Here is a 24,864-nt window from a genome sequence, read left to right as displayed (position 1 = left end):
TCGTTCTTTCCCTCCTCTACCAAAAGCACGAGGTTCCGACTTTGTGATCAGACTCAAAGTAACATTTTCTTTTTACCTTGGGTTTTCAATATAGTGTTGGTTCTTCATGATATGCAAGTTGTTAGTGTGGTTGAGGTTTTCTCATTTTTTCAGGATGGAGGATGTTTCCCAGGATGCCCTCAACAACCTCAAATCTCTCATAGATCAAGGCTCACCTTTTTCATCTCTCTCTTAATCTTTGCTCTTTTTTCTCATCTGGGTCTCACCTTTTTCCTCCTTTTTTATGCTCATGTTAAAAAATTGCTTCTTTTCTCTTTTTGTAATTATACTTAGTTGAGGAGCCATTGCAGAAAACCTTTCAGGTAATCTATTTTTTTTTATCTTTTTTTATTTATTGTTTCTAGATACTTATTCTGATCTGATTTTAACATTTTGAATTATTCATTATGTACTGTGTGACTGTGTAAATTATTCTCTATTAGTTCCTTTTCGGTGGATTGTGTCTAGTGTGGCCATTTGGAATCATGATGGTTAAAGTAATTTTGAATGTTTCATTCACGTTATTAACTAATTAGTGCTGCTATTCTCCTGCATGCTTTTTGGTGAGATTTATAATTTGTATTGATTTAGTAGGAAAAGGGATTCAATCAATGCTTGAAGGATTATTTTTAACAAATGGCTATGAATTTTTACTTGGTTATTATTCTCGATGATGTTTCATTTTCAGAAACCAATAGTCCCGCCTGATTTGTGCAGATCAATTCGCGAGTCACAACTAATATGATTGTCAGGTTACTCAAGAGAGGTGCTCATTTTGAAACAATCTTTTTTTTTGTTGGTATCCCATGTCATCTCGGTCACTTCTAAATGTATTTTCTTGTCAACATGTGCAAATTATGCTATATATAATTGTCTTATCTCTGTTTCTTTTTTTTTTCTCTCTCTTTCTTTGTGATCAATTCTAGGATATTCCTGTCTTTGCAATTGGTGTTGGGCTTAGCACATTTGACAAAGCATCTTGTAAGTTAAATTTATTAGAGAAAGAAAGAAAAATATTGGTCTGTTGGGATAAATTATTTGACTTCTAACTGTGTATCTTGATCTTGTATAATCCGCATGTTCATTATTATGTTCAATCTCACATTCAGATCAATGAATATTCTGATCGTGTGGTCTTGGTGAATATTATTCTTTGGATTTTTCTAAGATTAATTTGGTAGTTTAGCTTCTGCCATTTCATTCTGAATTTTTATCATATTTATCTGTAGCCTTCTTCATAAAAAAATACGAGTAACCTATCACCACATGTGTAAAGATTTTGGATATGACTTGGTCTGAAGTTTTCGGCCTTGAAAAAAAAAAATTAGCATAATGAGAACTACATTGTGTATTCACGCGAATGTCAGGATTATTATGGGATTTACTCGCTTGTTGGAGAGAGATACTGGTCAACCAATTTTTTTTTATTACATTTAGCATTTTCTTCTCCAGTTCGCGGTCTGCCTTATCATCACTGCATCTGTCACCCAAGTGCCGCTGTATACGCTTTTTCTCTTTACACACGCACATGCATTCATGTCCACCTTCCTCTTCCCCGGCAGTTACGCTTATCACTGCTATGGTTATAACCGTTTTCCGTTCCACCTCACAACCTCATCTCCCCGAACGGTAACCGTTCGTGCCGCGGTTCCAGCTCTCGAGAAGCGTGGTAGAAAGAAGAAGTCGGCCAAGGAGGTAGGCGGCGGCGGTGACGATGTATATTCTGCGCTCGAGAATGGACTTCGGTTCACTTTTATGGAGGAGCTCATGTACCGAGCAAGGAACCGGGACTCCGCCAGCGTCTCCCGAATCATCTACGACATGGTGGCTGCCGGCCTCACCCCTGGCCCGAGGTCCTTCCATGGCTTGGTGGTCTCTCAGGCCCTTAACGGTGACGAACAAGCTGCGGTAACCACTTTCTCTCCTTGTTTTTCCTCTTGTATTTCTTGAAATTTTTAGTTTCTGCTTCAATTTCGGAATCTGAAGAATTGCGTTTACTGAAATTGAAGATGGAAGCTCTGAGGAGAGAGCTGAGTGCGGGGCTTAGGCCAGTTCACGAGACGTTTGTCGCGTTGATAAGGTTGTTTGGGTCCAGAGGGCGGGCTACTAGAAGTCTTGAAATACTTTCAGCCATGGAAAAGCTTGATTATGATATTCGCCAAGCTTGGCTTATTCTCATTGGTACTATTCATTCCTATCATTATCATATGATACGTCTACCAGTTAATTTTCTTATGGTCGTCATCATCATCATCATCGTTGTATATATATATATATATTTTTTTTTTGTGAAAAAAAGAAATTGTTTGAACGGACTTAGAGCATGTTTGAATTTAGAATTCCAAACCCTCAGGCAAAAGCTACTGTTTATCTTAAAAATACCTTGTCTGTAGATGTGGTTTATGACAATGACATTTTATGAGTCATGTGGTTGAAACAATGTAATCGGATGAGGCCCAGCTGTTGTTGTATTTGTTCGCCACTCTCACTGCTGTATGATATGTTGTATTTCTTGACTTGGCATCATTAGACGAGCTTGTAAGGAACAAGCATTTGGAAGATGCCAACACTGTGTTCTTTCAGGGTTCCAAGGGTGGACTTAGAGCTACTGATGAGGTTTATGATCTTCTAATTGAGGAAGACTGTAAGGCAGGGGATCATTCTAATGCCTTAGATATTGCCTATGAGATGGAGGCAGCTGGCCGTATGGCAACTACTTTTCATTTCAATTGTCTGCTCAGTGTGCAGGTAATATTCCTTAATCGCCAGCTTTTGTAATTTATCAATATAGTAGCTGAAAGACTGATAGAAATGTAGGAAGACTTGTGTACAGTTTTTGCTTTCTATTACGGAAAGCATTTCACATGCAAATCTGAGGGTCAGATTGATATCATCTTGATAATGAAGGTGAAAAATTTAGAGAAAACAATTTTCATGTATATCTTATTCCTCAATATCAACTATTCATCAGTTTGGTCCATTAATGTGGCATTGTTTTGATAAATTCAATCCTGAAATCACGTTGAATCCTTGCTTCATGGTTTGTTTTTCTCTGTGACTATACTACCTGTCTAGGTAACTGATACACCAGTTCATTTGTATATATTTTGGGGCCATCAATGAGCTTGGTTGATTTTTCTGATCAGTTTTTTATACTTTTCATTCTTTAAAAATGTTATATTCAATTAATCAGGCAACCTGTGGAATACCAGAAATAGCATTTTCAACGTTTGAAAACATGGAATACGGAGGAGAAGGTTTGCACTCAACATTTCTCCTTGCTTTCCCTTTCTTCTTTTGCTCACCTTGAAACTTATATTTTTTTATCATGGTGTGGTTTACTATCTTGAGTTATGCTTTGCTTCTGTTTCTTACAGCTTTTCAAATTCCTCTGTTCAACTTGTATGTTCATTTTTCTTTACCTGTTTCTGTGTATGTTGTTTGGGGGAGTTACCCTTTTCTGAATTGTTAGTCCTCTTTCTTCATTATTAACACTTCAAGTTAAATCATCTTTGTTCTTCACATTACAGATTATATGAAGCCAGATACAGAGACGTACAATTGGGTTATACAGGCATACACTAGAGCTGAATCTTATGACAGGTCAATCTGTTTTCTGTACATAGCATGTGAATAATTGTCATTAGCCTGTGTTATCACCTCGTTACCTATGTTAATGGTTTGAACAGTTTCCTCAGTCCTTAGTATATGGTTTACAAATATGTGGAATCATATTGGCTAACATTTTCACTTCAGGATCTTTCATATATCTTTTATTGTATAAAATATTACTTTGGATTTTTCTATTCACACTTTCATCTGTTATTATTTATCAACAGATCAATAAAAAAAAATTATCAACAGTTGACATTCTCAGTTTGTCTATGACTTATCTGACTCTTCCTATTTCTTTCTTTTTTTATAACTTAGAAAGTTGGAAGGTCTCCAAAAATGGCTTCATTAAATTGAATATTCTCTGGATTGAGTTATGCTTGCTATTTTGTAATCCCATCAACTTGCTTTTGTGTGGCTTATTATAGAGTACAAGATGTTGCAGAGTTACTTGGCATGATGGTTGAAGATTACAAGCGCATACAGCCAAATGTGAAGACTCATGCGTATGGCTATAAACTTGATCACTGTAACATATTTTATGCAAATTTTGATGTTATGCCGTCTGTCATTATTTGTGGTATTTGAGTAAAGTGAAACTCTTGCAATTTTAATGGCAACCTTGTACATGGGATAGTGTAGGTGTCTGCTTCTATTTTGTGAAAGGCGCACAATCCTTTTGGTGTCTCTCTAAAATATGCAGATATTCAAAAGTTTTGTTCATTTTGTGTTCTTTTTTTCTCTTTTCTATTCCTATCTTATTATTGAGAACGTCTGATCCTAGATGCTGTTTGTGTATTATCCTACTTTTTTTGTTAGTAATATTTCTTCTTTTAAAACAAATACCCAATATTTTGTGTTTTTAAATTTTGTGAACGAAAAACTAAAAACCAGAAAAAACACCTGTTTCATTGTTTCATTTCCTAATTTGTCACAAAACCCAAAAAAGTAGGAGACAGAGGACAAAAACATGAAATGAAAACAAAAATCAATCAAGTCTTTTGTTTTTTCCTGTTTTAGACCAGATTATCTCTACTCGTCCATATATCAACTTTTTCAGGTTTGTATGCAATTCTTTGATGGACGTTTCCTCTCTGTTTTCTATGTGATACTTGTATTGTCAGGAAAACCGAGTTATTTACTATCGTTCATTTTTGGGTTTGATAGTCATTCATTAAGCTGGTTATGTCAACACTAAATAATTCACAATGGCGAAAAATTTTGTTATATGGAATCATGAAATTTCCATTTCCTCCTGATCTGATCAGCAGCATAGTTTCTCTGCAGGTTGTTAGTGGAGTGTTTTACGAAGTACTGTGTAGTAAAAGAAGCCATTAGGCATTTCCGTGCCCTTAAAAACTTTGAAGGAGGCACAAAAGTCCTATATAATGAAGGCAATGATGGAGATCCACTTTCCTTGTATCTTCGGGCTTTATGTCAGGAAGGTAAGCATATACTGTTAACTCGTTATGTTTCTGTTAGGGACTTGGGTATTATGGGGTGCTCAAAGTCCCACATCGAGTAGTATGGGATGCTTGATGTTGTATATAAGGAGAGTGGTTCTTCCCCCTTATCAGCTAGCTTTTAAGGTGTGGTTTCCCACTTTCCTTAGATACTTAACAATGGTATCAGAGCGTGGTTGTTGGCGCCATGGAAAGGGCTACCTATAGGCTGGATTAAGGTGAATACCGAATATCGTTGGGTCAGTGTCGATAGAGTGAAGTCGCCGTGGACGTCGGCTCTCTAGGGCCGGTGTATTGTTAGAGACTTGGGTATTATGGGGTGCTCAAAGTCCCACATCGAGTAGCCGCCGTGGACGTCGGCTCTCCAGGGCCGGTGTATTGTTAGGGACTTGGGTATTATGGGGTGCTCAAAGTCCCACATCGAGTAGTATGGGATGCTTGATGTTGTATATAAGGACCACTTATTAGCTAGCTTTTAAGGTGTGGTTTCCCACTTTCCTTAGATACCTAACAATGGTATCAGAGCCTGGTTAGGGACTTGGGTATTATGGGGTGCTCAAAGTCCCACATCAAGTAGTTTGGGATGCTTGATGTTGTATATAAGGAGAGTGGTTCTTCCCATTTAACAGCTAGCTTTTAAGGTGTGGTTTCCCACTTTCCTTAGATACCTAACAGTTTCTTTAGTTTTTCCATTCTTATAGACGTTTTATTCTTAAAGAATTTATTTCTTTAGTTTTTCCATTCTTATAGACGTTTTATTCTTAAAGAATTTAAAACTTCGTTCGATCTTCTGTATCAAATGTTAGTATATTGCCATGCTTTCCATTGTTTTAATGAGGTTTCCATGACAAGGAAAGAATTTTCAGGTTAGTTATTGATGGGTAATCTGTATGTCGCTGCATGCAGGATCTGGATCTACAAATAAGATTCATCATAGTAGTAACTATAGATAATTATCATGGTTAATGATTGTCTTTGGAGTTCAATATTTTTATCCATAATTGTTTATAGAAAGTGATGACAAAATTGTCACTTTGTGTGTTGTCTGATCCTGGTAGTCATTTTCAAATTCAGGAAGGATAGTTGAAATGCTTGAAGCTCTAGAAACAATGGGAAAAGATAACCAGCCAATCCCACCACGGGCAATGATCTTGAGCAGAAAATACCGGACATTAGTGAGTTCATGGATTGAACCTTTACATGAAGAGGCTGAACTGGGTTATGAAATTGATTACATTGCTAGGTACTGCTTGTATTTTGGCGACAGTTATGATTTTATATTTAATTATTTATTCTATTTATATTTTTATATTATATGTAGTAATTGTTCATTCATGGCTAGGATACTGAATCCCAACATTACAATTTTCCTTGTATTATTTTTCCAGACTTTCAGCTCAGTTTTTAGTCCAACAATGACTTCTTTCTTGTGTGCAGCCCAGACTAATGTGTTAAATCCCTTTAGTACTTAAATTTCCATATTATTGACATAAGCAATCTACATCTAGATAATGATCTCAGTAAAATCTTGTAGTCTCCTTTTACTTGGAAATTTTACATCAATTTTCTTTTAGGTCTCTTTCTTACTATTTTAAGCAAGGATATGGTAGCAATAATCTGGTAAATGATAGTTGAAGTACTTATTCCTTCAAGTTGTTGACTCCTTTCTAAATGAATTGGGATTTTGCTATGAATGGCCTAATACATTCAATATTCACCTATGAGATTTTAATATGTTGATTCCTATCAATTGAAACAGATATATTGCAGAGGGAGGCCTTACCGGAGAACGAAAGAGGTGGGTGCCTCGAAGAGGTAAAGAGCCTCTAGATCCTGATGCTCAAGGATTTATATATTCAAACCCAATAGAGAGCTCCTTCAAACAGAGATGTCTTGAGGAATTGAAGTTGTACCATAAAAAGCTCTTGACGACCTTGCAGAATGAAGGGCTTGCAGCTTTAGGGGATGATGCTACTGAATCTGATTATATTAGAGTGGAGGAGAGGCTAAAGAAAATAATAAAGGGGCCTACACAGAATATTTTAAAGCCTAAAGCTGCTAGTAAAATGGTTGTGTCTGAATTAAAGGAAGAACTAGAAGCCCAAGGTTTACCTATTGACGGAACAAGAAATGTTCTTTATCAGCGTGTACAGAAAGCAAGGAGAATAAACCGATCTCGTGGTCGGCCCCTTTGGGTTCCTCCTGTTGAAGAGGAGGAAGAAGAGGTTGATTATTTGTCTGTTCTATTTTACGGCTTCTCTCTCTCTCTATCTCTCTCTCTCTCTCTCTCTCTCTCTCTCTCTCTCTCATTAATATGTAATGCTTATACCTACATTGTAGGTGGATGAAGAGCTAGATGTGTTAATTTCGCGAATAAAGCTGGAGGAAGGAAATACAGAGTTCTGGAGACGTCGATTCTTAGGAGAAGGATTAAATAATAATCATATAAAGGCAATGGATGCAGATAAATCAGAGTCCACTGAAGTCTCAGATGATGTTAATGCTGTGGAAGATGCTGCAAAGGAGCTTGAAGATGATGAAGCAGAAGATGATGAGGAGGAAACAGAACAGGCAGAAGAGGAGGTAGAAGTAGAAGTAGAAGTGGAACCATCAGACAACCAAGATGTACACAGGGTAAAGGAAAAGGAAGTTGAAGCTAAACGGCCCCTTCAAATGATTGGAGTTCAGTTGTTGAAAGATTCTGACCAACCTACCACCAGATCTAAGAAGTTCAAAAGATCCTCTGCTCGACTGCAGGCCGAGGTATGAAAATCCCCCGATATCCCATATTTTTAATATTTAAAAAACAAGGTTTTTCTTCTTTTTCTTTTTTGGTGGCTTCTTTTTGCTGGTGGGTTGTTGGGGAGAGAGGAAGGGAGGGAGAGGTTTGCAAAAGATCTAGAAATCTTGGAAAGTAACAGCAAACAAGTGAAAACTGTTCTAGGAGCCTGAGATTTTGCATAGGTAATGTAATTCATGAGAGCCAGGTGTAGACCTCCAGCCTTGTTTTTATTTACCAGTATTTCGTTGTTGCAGGATTGCATGTTAAAAGTTTCATAGTTTGAGGATCCCAATCTGATTCTTTGCAGGATGATGACGACGATGATTGGTTCCCTGAAGACCCATTTGAGGCATTTAAGGAAATGAGGAAGCGAAAAGTGTTTGATGTATCAGACATGTATACAATAGCAGATGCTTGGGGATGGACATGGGAGAGAGAACTGAAGAACAAACCTCCGCCTAGATGGTCACAGGAATGGGAAGTTGAGTTGGCAATAAAAGTTATGCAGAAGGCAAGTAGCTGAACCTTTTTTCCATTGCAAGCTTGCTTCTCATTCGATTGGTTTGAAATGTTCAGATGTCTTGGTTTCATATAGATATGGAGTCAACCCTTTATAATGTAATCCAAAAATGTTGCTGAATGGCTTTAAAAATTATATTTTGATGGTATTATCTTATTACCATTATGGAAATCCTTATGTCGGGATCTATTCACACAGGTTATATATTGAGTTTATTTTTTATCTGTTTTTTCAGTCGTTTGATTGTCAATTTGTGGTTTAATAAGATTGTTCCTTCCTCCATCTTGGATATTAGTGTCCTTAGCATGCCATTTCTGAATTTATAAATACTGACTAATGATATTCTTTTACTAGAAAGAAGGAACAAAACTAGGTTGATGTTTACATATCTGTTTATAAATTCCTGTTCAAACATGGTGTTATATTAACTATTTCTATTATGAAATTACGTAGCTAATCAACAATGTATTGGAAGTTTAGGCTGTTAGCTACAAAAATAAGAGGAGTTTTGAACAATAACAACTGGCCTTTTGGCCTTATTTACATGGACAATAAATATACAATGCAGTAAACATGTTAAATTTTAATGTTCAGTAGTAATGTCTTTGCTGAATGAGATTCTGGACTGTATGATACAGGTAATACAATTGGGAGGGACACCCACTATAGGAGATTGTGCCATGATATTGCGTGCAGCTATAAGGGCACCTCTACCTTCCAATTTCTTGACGATTTTGCAGACAACTCATAGTCTTGGTTATAAGTTTGGGAGGTAAATCTATTTTCTTTATGTAACAAAATTCTTTCCAAACTATGCATGCCGGCCACAGTATCTTGAAATGTTATGTGCCTTTTTGAGATGTTATTAACCACTAGGATTTCCAAGAGAAGAATTATCTTTGTTTGACCGAAAAAACTCTGTAAGAAAATATGCTAAGTGTTGCATTATGAAGATTTTAGTTAAGTCAGAAAGAGCATAGACACATTAAACAAGATAGCATTGCAGATCATTTTAAACTAGAGAGAGTTGGGATAGCAACTATGTTAAGTATCTAAGGAAAATGATAAACCACACCTTAAAAGTTAGCTATTAAGGGGGAACAACAACTATCCTCGAATACAACATCAAGCATCCCATACTACCTGATGTGGGACACCCTAAGAGAGCCAACATCCACGACGCTATACTACCCAAGTTCCTAACAATACACCACCCTAAGAGAGCCGACATCGGCTATCAGTATTCGGTATTCACCTTAATCTAATCTATAGATAGCCCTTTCTATGGTACCGACAACCTAGATCTGATACCATTGCTAAGTATCTAAAAAAAAGTGGAAAACCACACCTTAAATGCTAGCTGTTAATGGGAAAGAGGAACTATCTTTAAATAAAATATCAAGCATCCCATACTACTCATAGTACCCGATGTGGGATTTTGGACACCCTATAATACCCAAGTCCTTAACAAACTAGTATAGAGATGATGGTAAAATCTTACTGTAGATGGTTTGTACATGTGGATCAAACCAGTAAGGTGAGTGGATCAAACCCATAATAGTCCTGTAAATAGATGCTACAAGAAATAAATGAATAAGTAAAAGGTAAAGTCTGCCTTTTGTCCTCATTATTTTCAAAAAGTTTCAAAAATATTCCTAACTTCTAATTTGAATCAATAACGTTTTCTATTAGTTTCAAATCTATCCTTATGCTTAATTTTGTGTGATAAACTTCTTTTTACCAATTTTTACCCCTCCCCCAATCACCGCACCTTACCATTGCAACCCGATTACACCAACCTCCTCATTAGCATCATCAACATCAACAACCACATCTCCCCCACCCAACCATGACCTTCACTACCACTACCTTTTCCTATTTCTCCTCCTCTGGGATTCTCCTTCTCTCCTTAATTTTGATTTTTTCTTCAATCATTTTTCTGTCTCTGTATTATGTGGTTGTTCATGATGCGTGGTGCAGCAAAGTGAGGCGGGACGGGGCGAGGTTAGGGGTGGGGGTGGTGAGGGTGCGGCGGTGCACTAGTAGAGTTGGTTTAAATGGGTGGAGAGAGAGAGGAGGAGGAGGAGGATGTATAAAAGGGTAACACAATTAAGAATAAGGGTAAATTTGAAACTAATAAAGAAGTTAGAAACAAAAATGATACAAATTAAAAGTTAGGATATTTTTGAAACTTCAAAACATTAGACAAAAAGAAACTTTACTCATAAACAGATATTGGTAGTTGAAACTATTAAAAGATATTCAGATAGTTATGATTTAGAACATTATAGCATAGTTCTAGGCTTCTAGCTAACCTCATCTAGTGGAACAATGCCAAGTTATCGTTATTTGAGTTCTGTGCGGTTAGGTTTTGTTACCTCATCATTGAAGGCATGCTTGTTGAGTAGATTGGATTTTTCTTTTGCATTTTTTCTACTACTGTCATTGGTTGTCTGCCTCTCCTTATCTTATGCATTTCAGCTCATTGTTTCCCTTTGCTATACTCATTTTGCAGTCCCATCTATGATGAGGTCATTTCTCTCTGCCTTGATCTTGGGGAACTGGATGCCGCCGTTGCTGTAGTAGCAGACTTGGAGACAACAGGGATCTTGGTTTCAGACCAGACATTGGACAGAGTGATTTCAGCTAAACAGATGACTGACGATAATTCCAATGGAGGCATAGCAGAATCAGATGCAGGACTGTAAATTATACCTTAATGTTGTACTGGAGTACTGTAGTTCTATATTTTCATTGCATTCCTGCAATTTTGAGCCGAGCCTAATGTATAATGTCAGGCCTTGAATATACTTGTACAATAGTTGTACTGTAGCGTTCTTATTCCTTATTTTTCCATTTTTTATAGTCCACTATAATATACTACAAAAACGTGCTTCTAAATAGCTTAGATTTAAAGCAACTCAGGAAGGTAAGTAAATTATTTCTCTGAGTTGTCTGAAATTAAGCCACTGAAGGCTCTAGTGGTTCCGATGACAATGCTTTTCTCTTTCTTTTTACCCTAAATGGTGATGTGAAGCATTAATGGCGTAGACATGCCAATCTAGATTTTATGGTGGATGATATTAAATGTTCTAGATTTTATGGTGGATGATATTTAATGTTAATACCGAGTCCATTTCGTTGGAAGAGAGTCCCGACACATTAGTAGATTTCAGTGCTTGTTTGAGTGGTAATAAGTTGATAGAAAAATATTTTTTTTAGTTAGTTTGATAAATTTTTAGTAATAAAAGTAAAAGTAATAGAAAAATAAAAAATATTTTTTTTAGAAATTATAATTTATATTTTTTTCTTAAAAAGTATTTTTTTTCTTAAACATATTTTTTATATAATAAATAAACAAAAGTATTTTTATATTGTTATTTTTAAATATAATTAATAAATAAATAAAAAATTTATATGAGATATCTATATAAAATTAATTTTACTTTTTTATAAAAGAAAGATAACTCAAAAAATATATATTTTTTAAAAGTTCATTCAAGCAAGTACTTCATATAACATTTAAAAATTGTCGATAACATTGATTTAAAGAATCTAATGATAGATTGACAGGTAAATTTAATGGTAGTAGTGACATGAAATGGCATTGAAGGACATTGAGGGGACACAGAAATTACACACTTACACAGCCTTGCAAAATTCAATTCTGCTTATCCGAATGAAGTGAAGCAATTGTGGTTGCCCATCTGCATTCTGATTTGGTTTTCCATCAAGGCTGCTAGAAGACTGTCATGCTTGTCCTCCGCCGAGGAAATTTTTTCAGTTGTAGCTCTTTCCACGTTTTCATTGAAGTTATTTTCTCAATAAAATTTTGTTCCTTAATATGTTATTTAAATAATTTCTGACATGTACTTGACTTATGGAAATCTCATATTGAAGCTCATTCACCAGTTAACTAATTTTATTGTGATGAAATTGAAATGTGATTATGAGATATTTTAGACTTCGAAGGTGCCTGCACTTCCTTGCTTCGAGATGTTTAGTAACGAAATAGTGATATAACCGAACAGCATATTTGTCTTTTAGATTTGCATGGCATCTAATCGGTGTTGAAAATTTTTTGTTTCTTCAATCCAAAAATCCTTTATATTAAATTATTAAAAAATATAGCCAAGAGCATAGAAATGTACTTGAATTTGTGAATATAATTGTGAGAGTTTGATTTTTTTAATTTTTCTCAACCAAAGTCTTTCTCAGATAGGCTGAATTACAAATCCTCAGCTAGGAAAAGAACTATGGAAGGAGCTTAAATGTTGTTCATACCCTAGCCTAAAAAATATAGCCAGACCTAAATGAATAGAAGCTCACTCAAGAGATCCAACTACTACACCTATCCGACCTTATAGAAGTTGGGTGCGACGACGGCAGTTCAGTTCAGCTCTACTTATTTGAATAAGTAACTAACTCCTAAGATATCTCTCACTTATCTAGATTGGAGATCTCAACAATTTACCTAAGAAAAGGAAATAGTTATCCAGCATTAAAGATGGAACTATTATACATATACTAACATTCTCAAGTATATTCAAAACCCAATCTACTAAAACACCAATTTAAAGCCCTTGCTAACTTCAGTAACTTCAAAAGTCGGATGTACCTGGCTGATGCGTCCGATGCGACCCATTGTAAGGATTTCCTATCGACATTAACCAAAGCGGTGATGAAGTGGTTTGATAGCTTACCCCTTAGGTCAGTAACCTGTTTTAACTATTTGGCAAGAAAGTTCCTCACCAAATTCTCAATTCAAAAGGACAAAGTCAAGCATGCTCCAAGTCTCTTAGGGGTTAAACAAGAAGTCGGAGAAACTTTCCGAGATTATATGGAAATGTTCAATAAAGTTTGGTTGGAGATTCAAAATTTACCCACAGAAGCAGTGATAATAGGTTTAGTTAACGGCCTCATGGAAGGACCATTTTCCCAATCTATATCCAAGCGACATCCAACCTCTCTATACAAAGTACAAGAACGGGCGAAAAAATACATCAACATGGAGGAGAATTCCCGATTTAGAGAGACAATTCCAAAGTAAAACCTTTCTTATCAAGCTTAGGATAAAGATAAAGAAGCAAATAAAAAGGATTAATACAACTCGGATAAGCCCAGAAGATACCATAATTACACCCCGCTCTGAGTTTCTTTTGTCGATATCTACAGGGAGTTTTGCCACACTGAAAAACTCCCACCTCCTCGTTCCATCAAGAACAAGAAAGCTGGAAGTCATGCCAATTTGGATTTTATGGTGGATGATATGTAATGTTAATACCGAGTCCATTTCGTTGGAAGAGAGTCGTGACACATTAGTAGATTTCGTGCTTGTTTTGGTATTATTAAGTTGATAGAAAAAGATTTTTTTTTTTAAGTTTGTTTAGAAAATTTTTAGTAATAAAAGTAAAAACAATAAAAAATAAAAAATATCTTTTTCAGAAATTATAATTTATTATTTTTTCTTAAAAAAATATTTTTCTATAATTAATAAACAAAAAGTATTTTTATATTTTTATATCCAAAAATATTTAACAAATAAAAAAATTTTTTTAGACGAGATTCTATATAAAATTAATTTTATTTTTTTAAAAACTTTATTCAAACAAGTCCTTCATATAACCTTTAAAAATTGTCGATAACATTGATTTAAAGAATCTAATGATAGATTGACAGGTAAATTTAATTGTAGTAATGACATGAAATAGCATTGAAGGACAATGAGGGGGACACAGAAATTACACACTTACACATCCTTGCAAAATCCAATTCTGCTTATCCGAGTGAAGTGAAGCAATTGTGGTTGCCCATCTGCATTCTGATTTGGTTTTCCTTCAAGGCTGCTAGAAGACTCCGTCATGCCTGTGCCCCGCTGAGGAAACCTTCTCAGTTGTAGCTCTTTCCAGGTTCTCATTGAAGTTATTTTCTCAGTAAAATCTTGTTCCTTAATATGTTATTTAAATAACTTCTGACATGTGCTTGACATATGTAGATCTCATACCGAGGCTCATTCACCAGTTAACTAATTTTATTGTGATGAAAGTGAAATGTGATTATGGAGATATTTTAGGCTCCGAAAGTGCCTATACTTCCTTGCTTCGAGATTTAGTAATGAAATAGTGATATAATCGCACTGCATCTTTGTCTTTTAGATTTGCATGGCATCTAACCGGTGTTGAAAATTTTTTGTTTCCTCAATTCCAAAACCATCTAGATTAAATTATTAAGAAATATAGTTGAGAGTACAGAAATGTACATGAATTTGTGAATATAATTGTGAGAGTTTGTCTTTTTAATTTTCCTCAGGTAATGCCTTCTATATTCTGATAGGCTAAATTGCAAATCCTCAGGTGGGAAAAGAGCTATGGAGGCGACTTAAATGTTGTCCATATTCTGACTTAAAAAATATAGCCAGACCCAAATGAATAGAAGTTCACTCAAGAGATCTAACTACTACACCTATCCAACCTCATAGAGGTCAAGCACGACGACAGCAATTCAGCTCTACTTGTTTGAATAAGTAACTAACTCCTAAGATATCTCCCTCTTATCTAGAAGGGAGATCTCAATAACTTACCTAAGAAAATGAAATAGTTATCCACCATTAAATGAGGAACTATTCTAAAAGGTGGTTATCTTTTCTACTATGCATATGCTAACATCCTCAAGTATATTCAGAACCCATTCTACTAAAAAACTGGTATAAAACCCTCGATAACTTTAGTATCGGAGTCCCTTGCAGGTATCACATCTCATCTCCTGATGAGGAACTCGGACAGCGGTACCTCGGCACCAACAAAAGTTGGAGGCTTCCCAAAAGGAATCTGGACCTCACGTTCAAGCCCAAAAACAACCTCGTTTCAGGTAACCCTCGGAATATTGGCGATGTTGTCAGGAACCTAGAAGTCTACACCCAATCATGGCGGACAATCAGTTCGAAGACGGTCACAGGGCATCTGAGTCGGAACTAGAACCTCATAACGATGACTGAGCACTCATGATATCTACACGGCATGATAGATCGAATGGACCTAACTGGGAGGGAACATCGGAAAACCAACCATTTCACTAGGAGAATTAATTCCAAAATACATCTATCAGATGATGAAGAGCCCCCGAATCTAACCGAGATTATAGAAATTGTCCACTCGCACCATGGTTGGAGAAACTCGAATAGGAGATCGAGCAAGAAAGAGAAGCCGAAAGAGATTTGCGAAAAGAGGTACGCTGGTGAAGAGAGCTAGAAGAAAAGCTCTCGAAAATGCCCTTTTGGAGGAGAAGATCCATTCATAGAAGAGATCATGTGAGCAAGGGTCTCCAAAAATTTTAAAAGCCCTAACATGGACCTCTATAACAAAACGACCGACCTAAGACACCACCTCAGTAACTTCAAAAGTCGGATGTACCTGGTTGACGCGTCCGATGCGACCCGTTGCAAGGATTTCCTGACGACATTAACCAAAGCGGCGATGAAGTGGTTTGATAGCTTACCACTTAGGTCAGTAACTTGTTTTGACGATCTAGCAAGGAAGTTCCTTACCAGATTCTCAATTCAAAAGGACAAAGTCAAGCATGTTCCAAGTCTCTTATGGGTTAAGTAAGAAGTCGGAGAACTTTTTGAGGTTATATGGAAAGGTTCAACATAGCTTGCATTGAGATTCAAAATTTACCCACAAAAGTAGTGATAATAGGTTTGGTTAACAGCCTCAGAGAAGGGCCGTTTTCTCAATCTATATCGAAGCGACATCCAACCTCTGTGTACGAAGTACAAGAACGAGCGAAAAAATACATCGACATAGAGGAGAATTACCGATTTAGATAGACAATTTCAAAGTAAAAGTTTCCTTATCTAGCTCGGGATAAAGATAAAGAAGCAAAGAAAAAGGATGAATACAACTCGGATAAGCCCAAAAGATACCATAATTACACCTCGTTCTGAGTTTTTATTGTCGATATCTACAAGGAGATTTGTCACAATGAAAAACTCCCACCCCCTCGTCCTATCAAGAACAAGAAAGCTAGAAGTTGGATGGAATACTGCGAGTATCACAAACTATATAGGCATTCCACCAATAATTACTACGACTTGAAAAGTGTGATAGAAAAACTGGCTAGAGAAGGACAGTTAGAAAGATATCTTGGAGAGAGATTGGACGATCTAGGAAAAAGAAAGAGGGGTGATGAAGATAGGAGTCAATGAGATCAGCCACCACAAACCCCTTATAGGCACATCCACATGGTATTTGGTAGGGTAACCAAGTTTTCTAGTAAAAGTCATCTAAAAGAAGTCTATCAAGTCTGTGAAGAATGTGAAGTTTTCTATTTACCCATAATTTTATTCACTAAAGAAAATGCTCATGGAATAAACCTTTGCCATGATGATCCTGTCCTAATTCCAATGGTACTCGCCAATACAAACCTCCACAGAACTCTGGCAGATCAGGGGAGCTCAGCCAACATACTAATCAAACCTATATTTGACAAGCTTGGGTTAGAAGAAAGATAGCTAAGAGCCTATCTTGACAATCTTTTCGGGTTAGAAGACACATGACAATGACCAAAAGTATAGGTTTGGATTTTCACACTAAAAGTAGAAATTGTCCGTTGTAAGTATAGTCTAAACCCAACAATTGATCATCAATCAAATATTAAATTCAAATCAAAATATATAACCGAGAGTATTTAGCTCCCGGGTCGTTCTTCCCTAGGAGTTGCAATTAAGTGTATAATTATTGGCTATGAGAGAGCATGGGATGGCAAGAGAAGCAAGTAATGTAAATAGCAAGAGAGCAATTGATCATGCAAGAATTAAAAGTCAAAGCAAGTAAAAGTAATGAAAATGGAAATTAAATGCTAAAAAGGACTCTTGGCAAGAAGTGGGTAATCTAGGCTTCCTATCCAAGTTATGGACCACAAACATGGCAATTGTGTGGAATCAATCCAAACCAATCAATCCTCCTTGAGAATTAGTCAAAGAGTGTAATTGGTCTCAATCCATAAGTTCTAGTCAACTCACTAATTACTTAGTGAAAGACTAGCGTCAATGGAAACCAAACCAATTAACTATTCTCACACAATGAAGAATGGACATCCACAACTCAATTCCACCCAAACACCCAATTTCTCAACCAAGAGTGTGAAAACTAAACATGCAAGAAATTAAACATCAAAGCAATAAAAGTCAAGGCAATAAAGTGCAAGGAAAGGAAATAGCAAGAAAGTAACTTAGCATGCAAGAAATTAAATAAAAGCAAATAAACATCAAAGCAATAAACTTCAAATGCAAGAAACCTCTTGGCAAGTAATTGAGAACTAAGGCTACCTATCCTAGCCATTGACCACAAACATATGATGATTATGAAGAGTTAATCCTACTTAGTCAACCTTACATCGAAGATAAGTCAAATAGGCATAGTTAATTCCAATCCCTAAGTCCTATGTCAACACTAAGAGGTTACATAGAGTCAAGGGAAACCAAATCAACTAACTACTCTAATGTATCAAACAAGAATGGACATCAATGACTCAAGGATCACCAAAGTCATCAATTTCAAGCCAAGAGTGTAAAAAAAGCTAAGTAAAAACTAAGCCAAGTATTTCATCAAACACTTGGTATGTATGAGAATAAAATAATACTAAATTGCAATAAAATAAATTCTATAGCTACCAAAGCAAGAAAGTGACAATGACAACTAAAGAAAGTAATAAATGACATGGATACATAAAATTGCATTAATTAAAATTAAATGTAACATGAGTGTCATAAAACATAAAATTGACAAAATAAAGGAAATAACAAGAGAAATGAAGAAGAATAAGATAGAAGAACATAGAAACATAAATTAAACTACACTAAAACAAGAATTAAAAGATGAAATTAAAAGGAAATTAACTAATAAAACCCTAATTCTAGAGAGAGGAGGGAGCTTCTCTCTCTAGAAACTAAGAGAAAATATCATAAAAGCTAAACCTAATTACCCCCCTTCATCCTTCTTCAATTTGGCCTTAAATAGCTTCAAAAAATGAGTTGGATTGGGTTTTGGGGGCCCAGAAATCACTGCCAGCAAGTTGTAATTAATGAGGTCACGTGCAGGGACCTATGCGGACGCACAGATGTGTGCGTCTGCACACATGCTGAATTCTAACTTGTGCATACGCATAAGTACCTGTGCATACACACACTTAAACTTATTTCCACTATAGAAAATTGCATATCATTTTGAAGCCCTGGACGTTAGCTTTCCAATGCCGTTGGAACCGCCTCATTTGAACTTCTGTAGCTCAAGTTTTGACCAATTTAGTATAGAGAGGTCAAGGCTGGCAGCTTTCCAAATCCTTCATTTCTTGAATTCTTCCCTTTTGCATGCTCTTTTCCTCACTTCTTCAATCCATACTTGCCTTGGAAACCTGAAAATTACTTAACAAATACATCAAGGCACCAAATGGGATTAAAGTGAATAAAATTGACTAAATTAAGCACAAAAGAGCATGTTTTCACTTTCAAGCACAATTTAGGAAGAAATCTCAAAAGCATGCTATTTAGGTGAATAAATGTGGGTTTATGTGATGGAATCCACTTAAATCAAAACAAAATATATCGTAAAATATGGATTCATCAACACACCTATATGACCTCTCGGCTTCATCTCCTTGCATACCACTTTCAATAAAGGTTTGAAGTCCCGAACTTTGAGTATAGACTACATTGTGGTCAACGTGGCATCTGCCTATAATACCTTGATAGGTCGGACAACTTTGAACCAACTAGCTGCGGTCGTTTTGACTCTCTGAATGAAATTCCCGACTTTAGAGGGAATTACTACCGTAAGAGAATATAAGAGGTTAGTGCGAAAATGTTATAATGAAAGCTCGAATCTACAGAAAAGTATTAAGGGAAAAGAAGTCAACACCATTGAACTAGATAGTGTCTGAATTCGAGAAGAACTATGACCTCAACCTGATGGAAAGACCAAAGAGGTTTGATGAGCGGATATCTTATACGCTTTTTGGCATCATTTTCATATAGTTTTTGTTATGTTTTGTTTATGTTTTATTATATTTTCATAGGTTTTAGCGCTAAATTCATATTTTTGAATTCTACTTTGAATTTTTGGGTTTTATGATAATTTCAGGTATTTTCTGGCTGAAATTGAAGAGCTTTGGAAAAAATCTGATTCAGAGATAGAGAAAGTACTGCAGATGATGTCAAGATCTGACCTCTGTGCATTCGAAGGAGCCTTTCTGGAGCTACCAAAGTCCAAATGGCGTGCTTTTAATGGCTATGAAAAGCTAACATCTAGAGCATTCCAGAAATATATAATAGTCTATACTTTGCTTTGGAAATGAAGACCCAAAACTAGCCTTCAACGCCAGCCACCTACCCCATTCCTGGCGTTGGATGCCCAAAAGGGAGCAGCTGGCGTCCAATGCCTAAAAGGGAGTCCCAAGCGAGCGTTCAACGCCCCTAAGGAGTCCTAGGACATGAAGACACTCTTGGCTCAGCCCAAACACTCACCAAGTGGGCTCGGAAAGTGGATTTTCGCACTATAAGACTAGTCTATGTTATTTTCTTTAATCCTTAGTTGCTAGATTAGTATATATAGAACAAAGATCACCCTTGTTAAGGATCTTTGCCCATTCAAATCTTTCATTATTGTTTTCTGTACAGTATGAGTCACTAACATCCTAAGGTTAAGGTTAGGAGCTCTGCTGATTCTTATGAATTAATAATATCACTATTCTACTTCAATCTATAATGAATTGTATTCTAAGATGTATCTTTGTTCTTCATCCTAACGAATTGGGAGTGTAACTTGACCCTCATCCCTATTCACATGGGCTCTTGAGAGTCCTTGACGGGAGAGTATTGAACCACAAACTTGATTATACATCTCTTAGATGGCTAATCCATAGCTTCGTTGGGGACTTTTTGAGATATCAGTTCAGTCGAGGTGCGGGGAGATTAGGACCTTTGTGGTGTAGGCTAGAACCAAGGAAGCAACGTTCTCTGATCCAGAAGATCCGACCTTGTCTATGGCATTTTGAGTAGGATCACCAAGGGAATGGACTGCTAGAGCTTCACCCCCGTTTAGATTGGATGACCGCTGACCCGGCGTTTATCATATACAGCCTGCCATGGAATGAATCAAACAGAAGTTGGAGTAGATGGTGAGAAAAGTTGATCCAGAAGGAAGAAGCATCTCCGAAGCCTCAACCGTTCTCATACAATTGATTTCACACCTATCTAGTAACGTTTTATTTATTTATCTGCTTTATGCGTTTTCTCGTGACAATTATATTTTCTATCCGCCTGACTAAGATCTATAAGGCATCCATTGCTTGCTCAAACCAACAATTTCCGTGGAATCGACCCTCACTCACCTGAGGTATTACTTGGATGACCCGGTATACTTGCCGGTCTATCTGTGTGAAACGTGCAGAGTCAGTTTCGTGCACCAAGGTTCAAATTGGAGATCAGGCAGAGAAAACAACAAGCATAGGAGCTAACTTGGATAAAGAATTAAAAACAGATCTTGTTAAGCTGTTGCAACAAAACTCTGACCACTTTGCTTGGAAAGCCTCAGACATGTCCAAGATACACCCTGACCTCATGAGTCACAAGCTTGCTGTCTACCCTGACTCACCACTTGTTCAACAAAGATGACAAAAGCTTGGTCTTGATGGAGAGCACAAGTCATGGAAGAGCAGCTATAAGCTTTATTAGAAGATGGATTCATAAGAGTGGTAAAATATCCTTTATGGTTAGCTAACATGGTACTCGTGAAAAAACTGAATGGGAAGTGAAGAGTGTGTGTCAATTATACCGACCTCAATAAAGCCTGTCCTAAAGACTCATACCCACTTCCCAGCATTGATACCTTGGTAGATTCAGCCTCATGGTATCGATACTTATTTTTTATGATGCATACTTCTGGTACAATCAAATCCCGATGTATAAGCCGGAACAAGAAAAGACCTCCTTCGTCACCCCAAAGGCTAACTATTGTTATGTAGTAATGTCTTTTGAATTAAAGAATGCTAGAGTCACCTATCAACGGCTAATGAATAAAGTATTTTCATCACACCTTGGTATGTTAATGGAGGTCTACATTGCGACATGCTCGTCAAAACAAAGGAAGATACTAATCTCTTGTTCGACTTAGCTGAGGTGTTCAACACAATTGGGAAGCACAGAATGAGACTAAATCTCTCAAAGTGCACGTATGCAGTGGAAGATAGGAAGTTTTTAGGCTTCATGCTCATCTAAAGGGGCATCGAAGCCAAGTTGAATAAATGTAAAGTGATACTCGAGATGAAAAGTCTGACTTGCCTCAATGAAGTCTAACAATTGAATGGAAGGTTAGTAGCCTTATCCAGATTCTTAGTGGGATCATCCCTTAAGTCTCTACCCCTGTTCTCAATTCTCAAGAAAGGATGCCAACTTGAGTGGACTCCGAAATGCGAGCAAGCCTTTCAAGACTTCAAAAACTTCCTGAGTTAGCCACCAGTACTCACCCAACCTGTTCCAGAGGAAGAACTCATGTTGTACTTAGTAGTTTCAAGTAGGGTCATAGCCTTGGCTTTAGTATGAGAAAATGAGAATGGACAACAACCAATTTATTTTGTTAGCAAGGCTCTACAGGGGGTAAAACTAAACTATTAGAAAATAGAAAAATTTTTCATATGCCATTGTGATCACTTTCAGAAGGCTCCGATCTTATTTCCAAGATTATACCATAAAAGTCCGAACTAATCAACCTATGAAGCACATCATCCAAAAGACAGACATTGCAGGTTAGATGCTACAATGGGCAATAGAACTATCTGAATTCGATTTAAGGTATGAAACTCGGATAGTAATCAAATTCCAATACTTATCCGATTTTGTGGCTGAGTACACCGAAATGCAGGGAAGTCTTATAGTCTGAAATTTGTATATGGATGGATCATCCAATGAAGTTGGAAGTGGAGCAAGTGTCACTTTGGTGAGTGAAGAAGGAACTCAGATAAAACTTTCATTAAAATTCGAGTTTCTGGCCTCCAACAATCAAGTAGAGTACAAAGCATTACTTGTTGGCATGAGGCTAGCCAAAGAGGTCGGGACAGTAAGGTTGATCATGTATAATGATTCTCAAGTAATAATCTCTCAGGTAAATGGGACTTATCAAGCCAAAGATCGCAACATGTAGAAGTACTTGGAAGAAACATTAGCATAATTAGCTCAATTTCCTGGGACAGAAGTCCTACATATAGCCTAGGAATCAAATATCTGAGCTGATTCCCTCTCCAAGTTAACTAACACCAAGCCAGGGGGCAACAATAGAAGTCTTATCCAGGAAACCTTTCACACACCATCAGTAGTCAAAGAAGTTGACAAGTCGAGTACAATGACCATCTCCAATCTAGGTTTGGGTTGGATGACTCCATTGTCAAATACCTTAAATTCGATATCATCGCTAAAGAAGAAAGGGAAGCAATGAGGCTCATAAGGAAAGCATAAAACTACATTTAGTCTACAACATTTTCTATAGAAGAGGAATATTTATACCTCTATTAAAGTGTATTTCAACTTCCAAGACTAAAGAAGTCCTAGACGAAGTCCACAGCGGCATATGTGAAAACCACTTAGGGACATGGTCGCTTTCTAAGAAAGTGATTCGAACTGGCTTCCTTTGGCTAACCTTACAAAGGGAGGCAGCCGACTTCACTAAAAAATCTCTGTCCTATCAAAAGCATGCTAATTTCTATATGGCACCTCCTAAAGAGCTCATTAGTATTACTTTACCTTGGCCATTTGCAAAATGGGGGTTAGACTTCCTTTGACCATTCCCACAGGCACCCGAACGGGTAAAGTATCTCATTGTTGCGATTGACTATTTCACTAAGTAGATAGAGGCAGAACCTCTAGCAACCATCACAGTTCAAAAAAGTCAAAGTTCCTGTAAAAGAATATTATCATCCGGTTTGGAGTTCCACACTCCATTACCATGGATAATGAAATTCAATTCACTAATTCAGCATTCAGAAGTTTAGTGAAGCATCAGTTCACGTTGATAGAAAACCTCCATGCCAATGAACAAGCAAAAGCTGCAAATAAAATTATACTGACCGGATTGAAGCGCCGATTATAAGACGCAAAGCAAGCATGAGGATCAAAATCCTAAACTCGCTATTTATATTTGCGTTGACGCTCATTAAACGCTAAAGTTTAAATAAAATAGTATCTTTAATTTTATTCTTATTTAAATCCAAATTAAAAGCTATAATGATTTAATTAATTCAATATTCATGACAATAAATAAGATCACCGTTATATAAATTATTTAATATAGAATAGTTTAATTTGTGATTATAATTAATATATGTATTATAAATAATTTAAGAAATTATAATTTTCTACCGGTCTGACGTTGAAGGCATCAAAATTATTCATTGCATGAACTTGAGGTTTTTTTCTCAGAGTCATGCATTTCGTCCACTTTTGTTACCCTATTTACTTTCTTCTATAAAAAGTTAGCTAGAGTCTAGATGAGAAATAATTTTGTAGGACTGCAGGAGTTTCACAAACAACCTTGAAGGTTGAAAATTTTCCATTCTTACCGAAGCTGTAGAAGTTTCGGCAACTAGTTCCCTATTTTAATTTGTTGTGTAGAATCTGTGCACAGTGAGATAGTGAGGATTTACCACATGGAAGGCACACATTCCCTGAAATTTATTCACGATTATTCACAATTTTCTCTTGTTCTCTTGACTTTTCAAATACAATTTACTAAGGGGATATCGAAAATGGGCAAACTTGTTAATGATGCTTCTATTGATGCCGTCATCGCTAACATCACGACGGTTCATGTGTGTCACTCAAAAATCCTGTATCACCTACTATTAGTAAGGCTATCCTATTGCTTGAATGCTTGTACTGTTTTTCACCTTTCATCATCACCATTCACCATCACCATTACTGTCATCGATCTCCACCTTAAAGCATTATCGACGTGATTGAACCATAGCCACGTGCACACAAATACTAGCCGGCTGCCATATATATTGTTTGATCTTGTTTATTTCTTAGCTCTTTTAGTATTGATACACTATATTCGGTCATGTATGTGGAGTAGACTAGAGAAGCAAATATCAAATAATTTTCATAACCAACCAAAGAACCAAATGTTATCAAGTGGTTAACTAACTCGTTTATTTAACAAGTGGAAGAAATTCGAATGCTTATTATATATTCTTCAATCTATTAACTAGACTTTGAGATGGAACTCAAATTCATGACAAGGTTTAACAATAAAAAAAAATCAATGTCACTCTTGGTCTATTAACTTGATTTAAATATTCTATACCAATTCTTCACCTTAAATACGTTGAAATCGTACTGCAGGTCGCCAATAACGTCTATCGTTTGAACTTGAAGAAAGTAGGGTGAATATGAGCTCTTAACC

General features: G+C 36.5%; 1 protein-coding gene across 2 annotated transcripts; it reads left to right on the top strand.

Moving 5' to 3' along the window:
- Positions 1–1,244: 1,244 nt before the first annotated feature.
- Positions 1,245–11,413, top strand: LOC112775110 (uncharacterized). Of its 2 annotated transcripts, none has more exons than XR_003189455.2 (13): positions 1,245–1,947; positions 2,049–2,220; positions 2,570–2,787; positions 3,233–3,296; positions 3,570–3,642; positions 4,080–4,157; positions 4,939–5,096; positions 6,189–6,357; positions 6,874–7,339; positions 7,455–8,078; positions 8,204–8,407; positions 9,055–9,188; positions 10,932–11,413. XR_003189455.2 is itself a non-coding variant. In XM_025818577.3 (13 exons), the coding sequence occupies exons 1-13, from the start codon at positions 1,576–1,578 to the stop codon at positions 11,122–11,124; spliced, it is 2,724 nt and encodes a 907-aa protein (XP_025674362.1). In that variant the 5' UTR covers positions 1,245–1,575; the 3' UTR covers positions 11,125–11,413. The 2 variants fall into 2 exon arrangements, 1 of the variants encoding a protein (XP_025674362.1); XM_025818577.3 differs by having other exon boundaries at positions 7,455–7,877.
- The last annotated feature ends 13,451 nt before the right edge of the window (positions 11,414–24,864 follow it).

Source organism: Arachis hypogaea, chromosome 19, assembly GCF_003086295.3.
Source record: "Arachis hypogaea cultivar Tifrunner chromosome 19, arahy.Tifrunner.gnm2.J5K5, whole genome shotgun sequence".
NCBI classification, from domain to species: domain Eukaryota; kingdom Viridiplantae; phylum Streptophyta; class Magnoliopsida; order Fabales; family Fabaceae; genus Arachis; species Arachis hypogaea.
Note: the sequence above shows the minus strand (reverse complement) of the source record. Positions and strands in the feature narration are given on the sequence as shown.

What these genes read in the sequence shown, in the direction of transcription:
- LOC112775110 (XM_025818577.3), top strand. Translation starts at nt 1,576, where the DNA reads ATGTCCACCTTCCTCTTCCCCGGCAGTTACGCTTATCACTGCTATGGT. An exon ending in TCGGGCTTTATGTCAGGAAG is followed by an intron (nt 5,097 to 6,188) that starts GTAAGCATATAC and finishes TTTCAAATTCAG; the next exon opens with GAAGGATAGTTGAAATGCTT. An exon ending in TTGAAGAGGAGGAAGAAGAG is followed by an intron (nt 7,340 to 7,454) that starts GTTGATTATTTG and finishes CCTACATTGTAG; the next exon opens with GTGGATGAAGAGCTAGATGT.